Genomic DNA, 15314 nt, shown 5'->3' with positions numbered 1-15314 from the left:
CACCTACACTGTGACTTTTACTACCACTTCCTACTGAGATGGTTGAGCTGGATGTAGGTCCCTGCCGGGCCTTGGAAAATATGGCAGCTGGAGGTAGTGGTGGTGGAACCTGTGTTGGTGAGATCCGTGCTACATCCCGCTCAGTAGCAGCCTTTCTGGATAGGGTGAGAATGTCGGTCTCCAATCCCTTTGGGGCGGGAGTAATGTGGGTGATGACTGGCTCGTCTTCATCAACATCATCACCCCCCTCTTCTACATCTACCTCCATAACTCTAAGTTTTTCTGGGACCTTCCTTTTCAGAAGCAATGTCTTGTGGCGTACTTCACTCTCAGACCGAGCTGGTGGGACCCAAGTGTCATCACGATCATCAGAAGCGGGGCTTGAAGAAGAAGATGATGGACTAAGCCTCCTTTTCCTTGCTGGTGGTCTGGAAGACAATTGATCTTCTGAAACAGTGGTTTGACTTCGCTCCACTTTGTCTGCAGGAAGCTCGATTTCCTGAAATGCCCCTACGTCAGGAGCAACAACTACTATGGTGGGCTGTTGCAGCGGCTGCTGCTGTTCTGGTTGCGGCGGCTGCTGCTGTTCTGGTTGCGACGGCTGCTGCTGTTCTGGTTGCGGCGGCTGCTGCTGTTCTGGTTGCGGCGGCTGCTGCTGTTCTGGTTGCGGCGGCTTGACACTGATCTGCTGAGTTTGCCCCTGCGTTGAACTTGATTGTGTACTACTTTGCGGTAATGACATTTCTTCAACATCGCTGCTCGTTAGTAGACTGGCTACCTCTGCGACACTAAAGCCCCTGGGCCTAGGTTGGTGGGGTTAGACCGCTGTGCTGCTCCCAGCTTGGTTCCCGGACAACGCTTTGGTGCCAAAAAAAACATTGGCCGGCACACCACCAGTCGTGGTTAATGGCACTTCCTTTTTCTGTTCCTTCTTCTCACCGGCAACTTTCTTGGTACTGGACCTGGTACCTTTATTTGGGGCCATCTTCTTCAGATGTCAGGCAGGAGGCAGATGCACAAGTTCTGGTCACACGTGGGCGTGATGCGCAGCAGGACTTCTGTCTGGCTGGCAGTACAACGGGTAGCCAGGTGATGCCGATGACACCTCCTACTCTGTCTTTTGTGCACCTAAAAGCAAAGAAGACAGGAGAAGAACATCAGTGAAATGTTGCATTTGTTTTTGTGGTTCAGTTACTTAGTACTGTACTAGTGCAAACAAAAGATAGTCTAGCCATTTATGACTATTTTTTTTAACTAGAGCTATGTTATACTACTAGTACTGTGTACAGCCACACACTACACTCTCAGGAAGGATAGGAAAGTTAATAATAAACAACAAAATAAAAAACTAATGGAAGTGGGGTGGACCATTGCATTATTTGAGCATCTCAGCATCCACGGAGCTGCTGCTGGCAAAGGGGGTGGATGGATGAAAGCAGTAAGCCAATAGGAAAACCATGCAGGCCTATATGGCAAAAGCAGGACACTAATAACTCCCAACACAAAAAAAGGCCACCAGCCACATGGACACTCACAAATCACTAACAAGCAGGGGGCCTGGGAAACACCAGGAGCTGACAAAAGGCCTATGAAAGTCAAGTAAAGGATGCATGCTGAAGCACACTGCTCTGCCTTTTTAATGCAACAAAATGCAGATTCGAACATTCACAGGCCCCAAAAAGGTCTGCAGGGAGCATGCATCGCACACCAACACTCACCAGACACACACAACAAAAGCATGTCTTTAAGACAACCAACATCAGAAAGCCCACCCCAAAAAAACACATGTCCCCAACTCAATCCAATGCCATCCATGCCCTAAATGATGTCTAAATTCAACAGACCACACAGAAAACAGTAGATTACTAAAGCTGTGGCTACCTGCTCTGGTCCTAGTGGATGAAAGCAGGCCTGTTGGCAGACAAGGCCAGGCAAGCTTGCAGGCCTAGGCCTCAAAATGGCCACCAGCCACATGGCCAGGCCCAACAACATCTGCAAGGCCACCCCAAAAAACACACTTCCCCAACTCAATCCAATGCCATCCATGCCTTAAATGATGTCTAAATTCAACAGAGCACACAGAAAACAGTAGATTACTAAAGCTGTGGCTACCTGCTCTGGTCCTAGTGGATGAAAGCAGGCCTGTTGGCAGACAAGGCCAGGCAAGCTTGCAGGCCTAGGCCTCAAAATGGCCACCAGCCACATGGCCAGGCCCAACAACATCAGCAAGGCCACCCCAAAAAACACACTTCCCCAACTCAATCCAATGCCATCCATGCCCTAAATGATGTCTAAATTCAACAGAGCACACAGAAAACAGTAGATTACTAAAGCTGTGGCTACCTGCTCTGGTCCTAGTGGATGAAAGCAGGCCTGTTGGCAGACAAGGCCAGGCAAGCTTGCAGGCCTAGGCCTCAAAATGGCCACCAGCCACATGGCCAGGCCCAACAACATCAGCAAGGCCACCCCAAAAAACACACTTCCCCAACTCAATCCAATGCCATCCATGCCCTAAATGATGTCTAAATTCAACAGAGCACACAGAAAACAGTAGATTACTAAAGCTGTGGCAACCTGCTCTGGTCCTAGTGGATGAAAGCAGGCCTGTTGCCAGACAAGTCCAGGCAAGCTTGCAGGCCTAGGCCTCAAAATGGCCACCAGCCACATGGCCAGGCCCAACAACATCAGCAAGGCCACCCCAAAAAACACACTTCCCCAACTCAATCCAATGCCATCCATGCCCTAAATGATGTCTAAATTCAACAGAGCACACAGAAAACAGTAGATTACTAAAGCTGTGGCTACCTTCTCTGGTCCTAGTGGATGAAAGCAGGCCTGTTGGCAGACAAGGCCAGGCAAGCTTGCAGGCCTAGGCCTCAAAATGGCCACCAGCCACATGGCCAGGCCCAACAACATCAGCAAGGCCACCCCAAAAAACACACTTCCCCAACTCAATCCAATGCCATCCATGCCCTAAATGATGTCTAAATTCAACAGAGCACACAGAAAACAGTAGATTACTAAAGCTGTGGCAACCTGCTCTGGTCCTAGTGGATGAAAGCAGGCCTGTTGCCAGACAAGGCCAGGCAAGCTTGCAGGCCTAGGCCTCAAAATGGCCACCAGCCACATGGCCAGGCCCAACAACATCAGCAAGGCCACCCCAAAAAACACACTTCCCCAACTCAATCCAATGCCATCCATGCCCTAAATGATGTCTAAATTCAACAGAGCACACAGAAAACAGTAGATTACTAAAGCTGTGGCTACCTGCTCTGGTCCTAGTGGATGAAAGCAGGCCTGTTGGCAGACAAGGCCAGGCAAGCTTGCAGGCCTAGGCCTCAAAATGGCCACCAGCCACATGGCCAGGCCCAACAACATCAGCAAGGCCACCCCAAAAAAACACATGTCTCCAACTCAATCCAATGCCATCCATGCCCTAAATGATGTCTAAATTCAACAGAGCACACAGAAAACAGTAGATTACTAAAGCTGTGGCTACATGCTCTGGTCCTAGTGGATGAAAGCAGGCCTGTTGGCAGACAAGGCCAGGCAAGCTTGCAGGCCTAGGCCTCAAAATGGCCACCAGCCACATGGCCAGGCCCAACAACATCAGCAAGGCCACCCCAAAAAACACACTTCCCCAACTCAATCCAATGCCATCCATGCCCTAAATGATGTCTAAATTCAACAGAGCACACAGCAAACAGTAGATTACTAAAGCTGTGGCTACCTGCTCTGGTCCTAGTGGATGAAAGCAGGCCTGTTGGCAGACAAGGCCAGGCAAGCTAGCAGGCCTAGGCCTCAAAATGGCCACCAGCCACATGGCCAGGCCCAACAACATCACAAAGGCCACCCCAAAAAACACACTTCCCCAACTCAATCCAATGCCATCCATGCCCTAAATGTGCTTGAAAATGAAATATATTCAAAAAACAAAAGGAACAGTTGCTTCATCATGCACACACACCCCCATGAGGCCATGCCCATGGCTAGCTCGGGCCTACTACTACAACCCACAAAATTAAAGAAAAAAAAAAGGAATGATGATAAATAATTAATTATCAAAAATAAATTGTAGTTACACAACAACTGCAATGCCCACAATCAAACACAACAACCACTTACTTGTAAAATATCCTATTCCAAAAATCCTGAAATCCAATTGCAATGATGCAGCAGACAAAAAGAGTGATCTTTCCAGCTCCAAATCCAAAGGCAGAATGAGCAGGAGATGGACAAAGCACTGGGAGGAGCCTGCTGGACAGGAACAGGAAGTTGGAGATTCTGTGTCACTTCCTCCCTCTCTCCACCTTGTAAAAAAATGACTCCTTGCACAAAAAAGGAAAGCCAAATGTCAATGTAAGGAGTTCTTTTCCTCTCTAAATTGTAAATTTTACGTTGTTGAGTTCTCGAGCTTCACATTACTTCCGCCGGCGTGTCGAGAACGACATGATCGTGTTCTCTTCTTTGTCCCTATCGCGTTGGATATGACGTGTTCGCGGTCTCTTTCTCCTGTTCGCGTTCGATTTCACGTGCCCGCGTCCTCATCCTCTGGCTCGCGATGTAGAATGACATGTTCGAGATCTCAGTCTTCTCATACTTGCGCGGTGCATGATCGCGAGAAGAAAGACGTGATCGCGCGACAAATGACGTGATCGCGTGAAAATTACTCTCTCGAGACAGCGCAAAATGGCTACCAAAATCCAACATCTCGTGGAGAACGCGACCGGGTCAAGAAAACTTGTCGGAGAACGCAGGGATTCAGGTAAGGCGATCGCGCGCGTGCGAGAATGTATTATTTTACAGCGCGAGCAAGAAAGAAATTATCGCTAAGCTGCGGAATGCGGAAATTTTGACATTTTCGCGCTTTCCGCGGAATGCGAAAATGCCAAAATATCGCAATTTCCGCGAACGGAACGGAATTTTGGCCCAGGCCTAGTCACGTTCATGACGCGCCTCACGTAAATAGAATGCCGGCCATGTTCGCACTAAACCAAACAGCCGGGCAACATTCTTCACTCCAGCGGTCATGTAGCAAGCAAATAGTAAGGCAAACAAACTCGCCATTAAATATAAATATCGGCGTCTCTCTCTCCCCCCAGACTTTTGAGGCGAGCTTGCTCCGTGGTCTTAAATCAAGTTCTATCGAGGAAGACAGATCATTACAAAAGGTATTTTATAGTTTTATGTCTCTAAGCTATTACGAATCCCTTCCACTAGTGCTCTGAGCTTATGCTAAAACAAGCCTTTATATCGTTGCAGATATAATCATTTAACACAAAGAATCGGTTCTGCACCCCCTTTAGTGGTTCCAAGCAAGACTCTTAAAAGTCCATCTGACATGACTGTGACTTAGTTAATTCCTGTGAGAGAGGTTTTGTTGACGTTATTATAATTATGTTTTTCGGTCAAGTGTTCTTGTGAATCACCAGTAGTGCCTTTGTAAGCATTTTGATGCAGGTAAAGATTCCAGCGCATGAGCTGCGGCTGCAGTTCAGGTGTTTTGCGGTCACTTAGTAAGACAAAGTTATGTTTATGTCTTTTCAGCGACTCTGGTCCTGATGAGAATCCCTGCAAGAGGAGGGAGTCGAAACGCGTAGACCTTGTTGCCTTAGGCCAATCTATATATAAAAAAACAAAAAACAAATGGTGGATATTTTTCTCATTTGGGATAAATTGATGTTTTTGATGGCCTTTTTGTTCAATCTTTGTATTCAACATTTGATATGTTAATATGATATAAATGTTGTGTATATAGTGTGATTGGTTAGTGAGTGGAGCGTGCAGTGAGAAAATGTGGGATGATTGAAAGATGTGAATGGGGGCACTGTTAGAATGAATGGGTTATGAAGAATGCAGAGAGATTCCAATCAATATTTGGTGTGGTGCGTGTGAGAAGAAATAAAAGGTGGCTCATTTTAGCTTAAAGATGTCGGTTTGTATTTATGGATAAGGATTTTTTTTGATAGAGAACTAATGTAGTTTGTGAAAAGCTTTTTTGGATTAAATCCAACTGAAACAGTGGTTGGCTGTGTTATTGTTTCATTCGATACACTGTGATTGAGCTTGAAAAAAAGTGCAGCACTGGCGCTTCTTTTGTTTATTGATCTCCTCAGAGACAGCTAGCCTGTTGATGTCAGCCTCCTGCGGGCTGAGTTCGCTAGCTAATGTTCAATTTATCCCAGGGGGTTACTATGATGTTTGTTTTTTGGGAGACCTGAGTGGTTAATTTGTTTGGTTCCCGCCCTTCCAAAGGATTTAATATGCTGTATATTCCTTGTTGGTGAGGCTACACTTTTTTGTTGTTTGGGGCTTCTTGAGGCGGCAGCCTCTTTTGTGAGTGAAATGGAGTGGTCCATAATACAGACAGCATTCCTGTTACTTTGTTCAAAGTTATCTTTCTCAATTTTTATGTCAGTGCGACGGTGCGTTTGACTCTTGTTTGTTTGATTAACTTTTCCTTGCTTTCCTCAGGCGTTTTCTTTCCCTCTTCATGAGGGAAGTTATCGAATGTGTCTGTTTGGGGCTCACATCTGCCATCAGTTGTGGATAGTGGTGGTTGAGTGACGCGTCTGGTGCTTCTGCTTGAGAACAGTCGCTCAGTTGCTCAGGCTCCCTTGAGGCATAAAAAATGGGTGAGATTGCACGCTCAGAAGCCTGGTAAGTCTCCTTATCTCTTAGAATAGGGCTCGCCCGACCTTCTCCCCTAAGTACCTCATGGTCATGGGTTTTTGCCAGTTTGGACTTTTTTGGGGGGATCCCTAACTGCCCCCAACAGCTCTGACATTAAGGTTGGTACCGCTGATAGTTTGTCAATTATTTGGGGGCAGTGACATATGTGGTTTGTATTGTCCCGTCTTGCTTGACCTTTGCAATCATGATTTTGAGAGCATGCAACTTTTGTTCTATTCCCTGAACGTGGATGGCTAAGATGTTTAAGAGCTCGATTGGTAGTCTACCATGTCAGCCTGATATGTCATTGGATTTCCGATAGTTTCCATGGTATTTAGCAGGTGGAGCCATTTGGAGGGTGTTGGAGAGCCGAACGATACTTTCATCTGGGATCGGTCTAATTGGTCCGATTGGTCTGATTGGTTCTTGATCTTACTTGATTGTTCATTTTTATGTAACGCACTGGCTGCAGTCGCCGGGGCTGGTCTGGGCTCTTTAGCTTCGTGTAGCGAGCACCTGCTTAGTTTGTATTGAGGTGATTCCTGGTCCGTTGGCTGTAACTTTTTGTGTAATTCAAGTGATAGGGCAAAGGTGTTGCAGTCTTGTGCGCAGGTATGGCGGACCCAGGTTGTTCCGGTGATTGTAGGGCTGCCAGTGAGAATGGAGAAAAGGGTGGTGCGAATGGACTTAGGATATTGTATAGCAGAAGCGTTGGGTCTTCCTCAGTTTTTTGGGTTGTCATTTGCGGTTGCTGTTTTACTAGAGGGGACATTTGGCTCATTAGTAGATCCCAGCTCGGGTCCGGCTGGATATGGACTAGAGCCTCGACAAGCTGATGGTGGTGCCTTTGGGAAATAGCAGGTGAGTTTAGGGCCTTAGGTATTGGTAAATCTTGATTGGTTGATTGCAAGCTTAGGTATACTCTAATGAGGGAGAGGAGATTGTTTGATTCCGTACCCTGGATTTCTTTGTTTTTATTGTTACAACTACTGTGGGAGAGGACCTCAGGGCCTTCACTTGGGGGGGGTTGTGTTGTTATTATTTTTCTTGGAGTCCCTATGGCCTGTGTGGTTCTTGTGGCTCACGGGAAAAAGTCTACGGCATACTTTAAAAAACCCTGTGATCAGTGCCCGCTTGCTAGCTTTGGCACCTGTGCAGTACGCAGTGAGTGTGGACGGCTCTCCTTCTTTGGCTCCTTCTTTGGCTGTGTCTGTCCACGGTGGCTATGATGGTTGTGGACATGGACGGGTCTCCATTTTTGGTTTTAACTGTCACTAGGTAAATCGCTGGCTCTGACCCTGGTGACTTGTTGGCGTGGTCCATGCCTTGTGGTCCCACTTTTTCCCTCTTAGGCCTACCTTGCGGTTTTTTTCTCTGCCTCTGGCTTTCCCTGATCTCTTGGCGGGTGTGGTTGGCTCAACCCGGGTGAGGCTTGAAGCGTGGGTGCTGGCTGGTGCCTTGCAGGGACCCACCTGAGACCTGCCTTAAACCTGCCTGGGAGCCCGGTCGGTTACTGCCGCAGAGGCACCCTTTGCAAAAGCTGGCCCGAGATGAAAGTAAAGCCTGGGTGAAGGGCAAGGACGGGATGCCAGAGGATTGTGTGCTTCTTCTTTGCTTTATTGTTTCCTTGATCCTTGCTCCTTTATCTTTCCTTAAACCTTGCTCCTTTATGCGATATGTCTTTTCCTTGTTTTTTTGCTTGACCTGGCAAAATATACCTCTTGCCAGGTCCAAACCTTCTTATTTTTCACATATAAATCATACCTAGGGTAGGCCCTGGACACCCCCGAGGGCAGGGTGCAATGTATTTAAAAGGCAGCAGATGTACTTTTAAGTTTTACATGTTCTGGTAGTGAAAAACTCTCAAAGTAATGTTTCACTACAGCAAGGCTCATATCTCCCATAGGATAACATTAGGATTACCATATTATATTTAGTAAGTGTAATTTCAAATTAGGAAGAGATTCAAATCCCAAATCTGGTGTCTCTATAATCACAATTTAAAATCACAGTTTACACTCTGTCTCTAAGTTAAGCCTGATTGATGTGTGCCAAGCTACCAGACGGTAAGCACAGTTAATTTAGGCTTTGCCCGACACTTAACCTGACTAGGAGTGTGGTTTCTGTTTGATTAAGGTTCATACTCCAGTCAACCAACAACCCATTTTCTATTAATCCTCCCCATAATTACATGTAATGTCCTGGTATTTACATCTAATTAGGCTAGAGGCAATTACACGAGTTACACCCAACCCTACTGTTGACCCTGTTAATTCAAATGTTGTACATCATGGATTTCTTGATATTTTTACATATATTTGTCTGTCAGTCCAATATGTAATGCTTAATGCTTTTTTGCTTGTTTCTTATAACGTTTAATAAATAGATGTTGTTATCGAGTGCAATGGATGAGTGTTTATGAGCCCTATAAACAAAATAAATACATTTTTAGTGATGTAGTTGATAAAACACAGAAGTGGACTCTTCATGAAGGTAGCCTTCAGAGACCAAGCTAAGATTGGTCCATTCAACAAGCCTCTTAAAGCAGCAATGAGGGATGGTCCTCATCTAGAACAAACACCATGTCACTTCCAGAGAGATATATTTACACTGAGGTATATACCACAAAGAGTGGTTTGAGTGGGGAGGAAAGTTCTGGCTGCATCAAAATTCCCACCCAGTCTCTTGGTGAATGGGTGCAGCTAGAAGAGAGGGAGTCCCTTCTAAAGGACCTCTACAGTGGTCTTCAGCACATGTGCATCTCAAAGTTCAAAAGTCTTCACTTCTCTTCTGGTGGGAGGATTACAGTTAGTGAACCCTCCAATTTATGTATCTGCAGTGTTTATGCGTTTGTGTCTACTTGTCTGCTGGTGGTGCTTGTAAAGTTCAAATTCAAGACCGTTTAACCCCCTTCTTCTCTTTCTAGAGTCTCTCTCCTTTGATCCAGAGACAGCACACTCTTCCCTCGGCATCTCTGAAGATAGAAAGAGTGTCACGCTCCTTCATAAGCTGAAAGAAGTTACTATCAATGACAAGAGGTTTCTACATTCCCAATGTGTCCTGACATCACAGAGCTTCACGTCAGGACTTCACTACTGGGAGGTAACCCTGCCTCCAAGAATACCCGTGGGCTATTATATATTCTCCATGGCTTTCGGAATCGCTCTTCCGTCTGCTACACAAAAGGTCTTCAGTGACATATGGGCCCCTGAGAAGGATATCTGGTACTTTGCACATTCTGGGACTCATTGGAATGTGAAGCCAAGTCCACCACTAACACCGAAAGAAATTATGGCAATAAGAAAGTTTGGGGTTTCCCTGGACTATGAGGAGGGGCTTCTGTCATTTTATGATGCTAAGACTCAGCAGCACCTCTACACATACACCATCACCTTCACTGAGAAAGTGTTTCCTTGTGTGTGTCTTTACAGAAAATCAACTATCACACTGAATTAGGCAATTAGGAGATAGGATTGTACAAATATGTCTGCCTAATACAGCTGATAATAATTTGGCAATATTACAGGGATGGTGATGCAATACATTTTAAAGGAGCTGCTTCAGTAGCAAGTAGAAATATAAACAGGTTTGATGCATCCCTACACCTCCATCCTACACTCTCTGCTTCCCTCTGACTCTCTTTGCCTCCCTCTGGCTCACTTTTACTCTCCTAGCTTTCTGTCTGACTCTCTTTGACTCCCTATGACTCTCTGTGCCTCCCTCTGGCTCTCCTTAACTCTCTCTAGCTTCCCGTCTAACTCTGATTGCGTCCTCTGGCTCTCTTTGCCTCCCTCTTCTCTCTTTGACTTTCCTTGCCTCCCTCTGACTTTCTCTGCCTCCCTCTGACTCTCCTTGCCTCCCTCTGAGGCTCTTTGTCTCCCGCTGACTCTCTTGGACTCTACTAGTCTCCCTTCTGACTCTCCTTGCCTCCTTATGACTCTCTTTGACTCGTGTTGCTCTCTGTGACTCTCCTTGCCTCCCTCTGACTCTCTGTGACTCCCTTTGCCTCCATCTGACTCTGTTTGACTCTCCTTGCCTCCCTCTGACTCTGCCTGACTCTCTTTGCCTCCTCTGGCTCTCTTTGACTATCCAAGCTTTCATTCCCCCTTCAGAGTTTCTTTACCTTCCTGACTCTCTTTTCCTCCCTTTGCGTCCTTCTGACTCTTTTTTAATCCCTTTTGCTCTCGCTGACTCTCCTTGACTTCCTTTGCCTAATTTGACTCTCTTTGCCTCTCTGTGCCCCTCTGCTTCTGTTTGCATACCTTTCCCTCCTTCTGGGGATCTTTGCTTCCCTCACTCTGTTTGACTCTACTTGCCTCCCTCTGACTCTGTTTGACTCTTCTTGTCTCCCTCTGCCTCTCTTTGACTCCTATTACCTCCTCTGGCTCTCATTGTCCTAGCCTTCCTTCCCCTCCTTCTGAGTTTATTTACCTTCCTGACTCTCTTTTCATCCCTTTGCCTCCCTCTGGCTCTCTTTCACTCTCTTTGCTTGCCTCCTTCTGACTCTCTTCTACTTCCTCTTGCTCTCTCCGACTCTCCTTAGCTCTCTCTGACTCTTTTTGACTCCCTTTGCCTCTTCTGACTCTCTTTGAATCTCCTAGCCTTCCTTTCCCTCCTTATGAGTTTGTTTTCCTCCCTGACTCTCTTTTCCACCCTTTGCATCCTCTGGCTCTTTCTGACTCTCCATGCATCCCTCTGACTCTCTTTGATTCTCTCTGGCTCTCTCTGACTCTCTATGCATCCCCCTGACTCACTGTGAACCCTTTGCCTCCCATTGCCTCTCTCTGGCTCTCTGTGACTCCCTTTGCCTCCCTCTGACTCTCTTTGACTCTCCTTACCTCCCTCTGGCTCTCTTTGATTCGCCTAGCCTCCCATTGTGTCCCTCTGTCTCCCTCTGACTGTCCTTGCCTCTCTCTGCCTCTCTTTGAGTCCCATTGCCTTCTCTGACTCTGTTTGACTCCCTTTGCCTCCCTCAGGCTCTTTTTGACTCTCCTTGCCTCCTTCTGACTCTCTTTGATTCTCCCTGGCTCTCTTTGACTCTCCTTGCCTCCTTCTGACTCTCTGTGACTCCCTTTGCCTCCCTCTGGCTCTCTTTGACTCACCTAGCCTCCCATTGTGTCCCTCTGTCTCCCTCTGACTGTCCTTGCCTCTCTTTGAGTCCCATTGCCTCCCTCTGACTCTGTTTGACTCTCTTTGCCTCCCTTTGCCTCCCTCTGGCTCTCTTTGTTGGTTGTTATGGATTGACAATAGCTGGATCTAAAGCAATGAGGAAAGTTTTTCTAGTTGGAGCAAGTCCTTATGTTGTGCTTAAGGCTTGTGTATCTTTGGGGTGGTCTATAGTGCAGACATTGGCTGCTGAGCGTTCTACACAGAACAAGCAATGCATCAGGAGGTGTGCTAGCTTTTAGAATAGGTAAAGGCTAAATACATAAATATAATTAAGTGAGTTTATAAGTGTTTGGGGATGTCACTTGAGGATAAGTGCAATATAGGTTATAAGTGACCCCCTGCTGTATGTAAGGAGGACCTTGTAAGTCTGTGTGGATTTCTGTTAGAAAATAGTAGAACAAGGCGGAAGGCTGCCTTCCTTTATCATGTTAGCTCTGAGGAAACTCCCTCTGTCCTTATGTGTGGTAATGGATGTATTGTGTTCCTTCTATTTCTTCCACACAACCACATGTTAAATCCACGGTCTCCATCCCACTAATAAAAAGGATCTGAATGCAGAAATGAATGTGGAATTTGTATTCTTTAAACAGTTGCAATGAATAAACACTTCATTATAAACAAATAATGAATGTGAATTAGAGGAAATTAAGTTAATAAAAACGGGTCTCTAATTTTGTCTACTCTCAGTGCTCAGTGACAAGAGTTTCTGTGTCTTTCAGTCCTAGAAGAAGGCAATGTGATGTGTTACTGTAGACTGGCTATGCCATTTTCCTATTACAGGTGGCTGGTGGTGTCAGACGTACAGTGTAATACCAATATTACAGAGCAGACTTTCATTAGGCAGTGCAAGCTACCAGAACCTATACAAACAGACAGATAACAAGCTGAAGTTGGATTGGTGGTCGAATAGAAAATGGGTCAAACAAAGATCTTCCCCCTATGAAGGGGAGGATTATTTCAGAGCTGGGCCCTTAGGAGGAGATGGCCACCCTACTTACTGTGGAGATCCAGATTCATGAGAGGGCTCGGTCTGAAAGGAATGGTTTCTCAGCTAGGTGAGCAGTGTAGTGGTGTGGAGGGCCTTGCAGAGAGTATCCTGAAGGTGATACCTGCTGGCAGGGAGAGCTAGTAATGATCCTGGCAGGTGAGGGTGATTTGCAAGAGCTGCTTGCAGGATGGCCTCGGAGGCAGAGTGGGGTGTTGGGTTCTCCCCATAAATTGAGTGAATGCCTGCAGTGGCACGGTCAGTGGAATGTATCCTCTTGTTAGGAGAATGGATTTAGAGTGGTCCAAGGGAGAATGTTTAAAGACCTGCTCAGGTTACTCCCCTTATCAAACTCTAGCAAAACAAAATGTTATCCGCGGGTCTGGCAGGCTTCAAAAAGCACTAAAGACAAGTGGCACAATCAAGATCTATTTCCTACATAGTGGGGGAATCCTTTAATAAGGATAGAATCCCATCACCCACCGACGTGGCATGCTTCATCAATTGGGATTTCTCCTCTCAGTTGCAACTCCTAGTGCATATTAGTGCAGGCAAAATGCATGTAGGAAGGAAGAATCTGACTATATTGGTTGCCCCCACATGTTTCCAGGTGTTTTGCTGGTTTATGACTTAGTTGGACTGGGATCCTGCTATTCAGGGCCCCAGTCTATCTGCTTTCTCTGTAAAATGGTTTCCATAACCATTAGGTACATATCTAATTGGATTCTGGAGTGCCTTATAAGCCCCTAGTATATGGTATACTATGTATCTAGGGCATAGGTACATCAGAGGCCTACCAGGGGCTGCAGCATGTATTATGCCACCCATGGGAAGCACTCCAAATGGCACCACAGGTCTGCTACTGCAGCCTGAGTAAGGGTGCGCTTGCTCCCCTTACAACGGTATCGGCTACCTATATCCACACATATATACAGACACATATAAACCTATAAGCCACTCCTATAGCAGGTCTTGACAACCCTGAAGGCAGAGTGCTTGATTGTGTGTGAGAGGGTGCCCAAGCATGAGCTGAGCCCCTCTGCAGCTTTCGGAAATACTTCCTTATGGCTGTTCTGTGATACAGCCATACCATATACTCTTAAGTGCATTATAACCTCGCGGTAAATGCTAACTTTGGAATGGCTGCATAAAAACATGTCGTGTTTGGTGTCAAATGCTTTGGAATACTACCCCCCTGCCAGTTCTGGTGGCGGGGGTAGCATTCCATCCTTCTAGAGGGAAAGACATGTTCACACTGGTCAAACCCGGTAGGATTTTACTGAGCCCTGGCATCACAAAATGGATGCCTCTGCCACAGTCACGGGTCTGGCCTCCTGCTGCTGACCGAAACTCCGGCAGGGGAGGCCTGGATAATAGGTTTCATGTCGAAGGGAGGTGTGACCACCTCCCCAGACAGGCAGATGTGTATTGGGGCTGGGCGGGAGCACCCTCTGGTGCTTTGAAGTCCTGCACTGTGGGCACGTTTGCTGTCCCTGTGCATAGCCCATTCCAAACCGGTTGCAGGGGCTACCTGCCCCTGCTCTGGCATGAAACTGGACAAAGGAAATGGGTGTAACCACTCCTCTTTCCAAGCCCACCCATGTTTGGGGCCTTAGAGTTAGTCCATCCCCTAAACCTATTTTAAGTATAGAAATCCAGTCCCTAGGACTTTAGATTACCCTGGATGAAACTCTGCAACATATATCCTGGAACTTCGACGTTCTATCCTGACTAAAAGACTGAAGAAATCTCCCTTGGGGTCAAGGAGTGACTCACCTGCTTGGCAGGCACCAAAGAAGCAACTGACCGGTCTGCATCGCTAAAGCTCCCGCCGGACGCCAAAGTTTTTGCATCACCAGAGTGGATTTCCAGACTTCCACGAGGCTACGCTGAGACCACAGGAAAGCTGAGGCCCATGGCTATCGTGGGTGACGTGGAACCGTGACCCCTGGACACCGTGAACTCTTGCAACTACACTATCTTCTTGGTCGTCCTCAGAGTTGTGCTTTGGGCTCTGAGTAGCCCCAGTATTGAGCAGTTCCGGCACCAAAGATTGTTGGCCTCCACTCCACGAGTGACCCGTGGGCCAGCTTCAAGTGCGACCACTTGAAGCTCCTTTGCGATCACTAACCCGTTGGCTGGCAGGTCCCCACGAAGGCAATTCCTTTTCTAATTGGGATTTCCTGGCTGCTGCAGACGTGCCCTGACTTACCCTTGTTGGGTGAGTCCCCCAGACCTTGCTGGTCTGCACCGCAATCCTTTCTCTGAATTCCAGTAACTTGCTGTTGCCAAGGCTTGTTGGGTCCAATCTGGTTGCTGATACCACAGCACTTGACAGACTTCGTGGCACAGCTCGAATCCAGCTTGTGGACTTTTTTGATGCCTTCTGGACCTCGCGGCTGAAGAGTCAAGACACCATCCACTCACCTGAAGCACCCGACATCTTTGGGCATTGGTCCATGCTGCCCTCGGTCACTGGCTAGTAACC

At 46.9% G+C, this 15314-nt stretch overlaps 1 protein-coding gene across 1 annotated transcript in view; it reads left to right on the top strand.

Moving 5' to 3' along the window:
* Positions 1 to 12399, top strand: part of LOC146863561 (CD5 antigen-like) — a 1059357-nt gene extending 1046958 nt beyond the window's left edge. Inside the window, exon 7 of the mRNA XM_085643023.1 lies at positions 9599 to 12399. Coding sequence (XP_085499149.1) covers positions 9599 to 10128 — 530 coding nt within the window. The 3' untranslated portion in view covers positions 10129 to 12399. The remainder of the gene's footprint in view (positions 1 to 9598) is intronic.
* Positions 12400 to 15314: the final 2915 nt, after the last annotated feature.

The sequence above is a fragment of the Triturus cristatus genome, chromosome 2_2 (assembly GCF_964204655.1).
Source record: "Triturus cristatus chromosome 2_2, aTriCri1.1, whole genome shotgun sequence".
Taxonomy (NCBI): domain Eukaryota; kingdom Metazoa; phylum Chordata; class Amphibia; order Caudata; family Salamandridae; genus Triturus; species Triturus cristatus.
The sequence above is the reverse complement of the archived record's forward strand: the minus strand, read 5'-3'. Positions and strand labels throughout refer to the sequence as shown.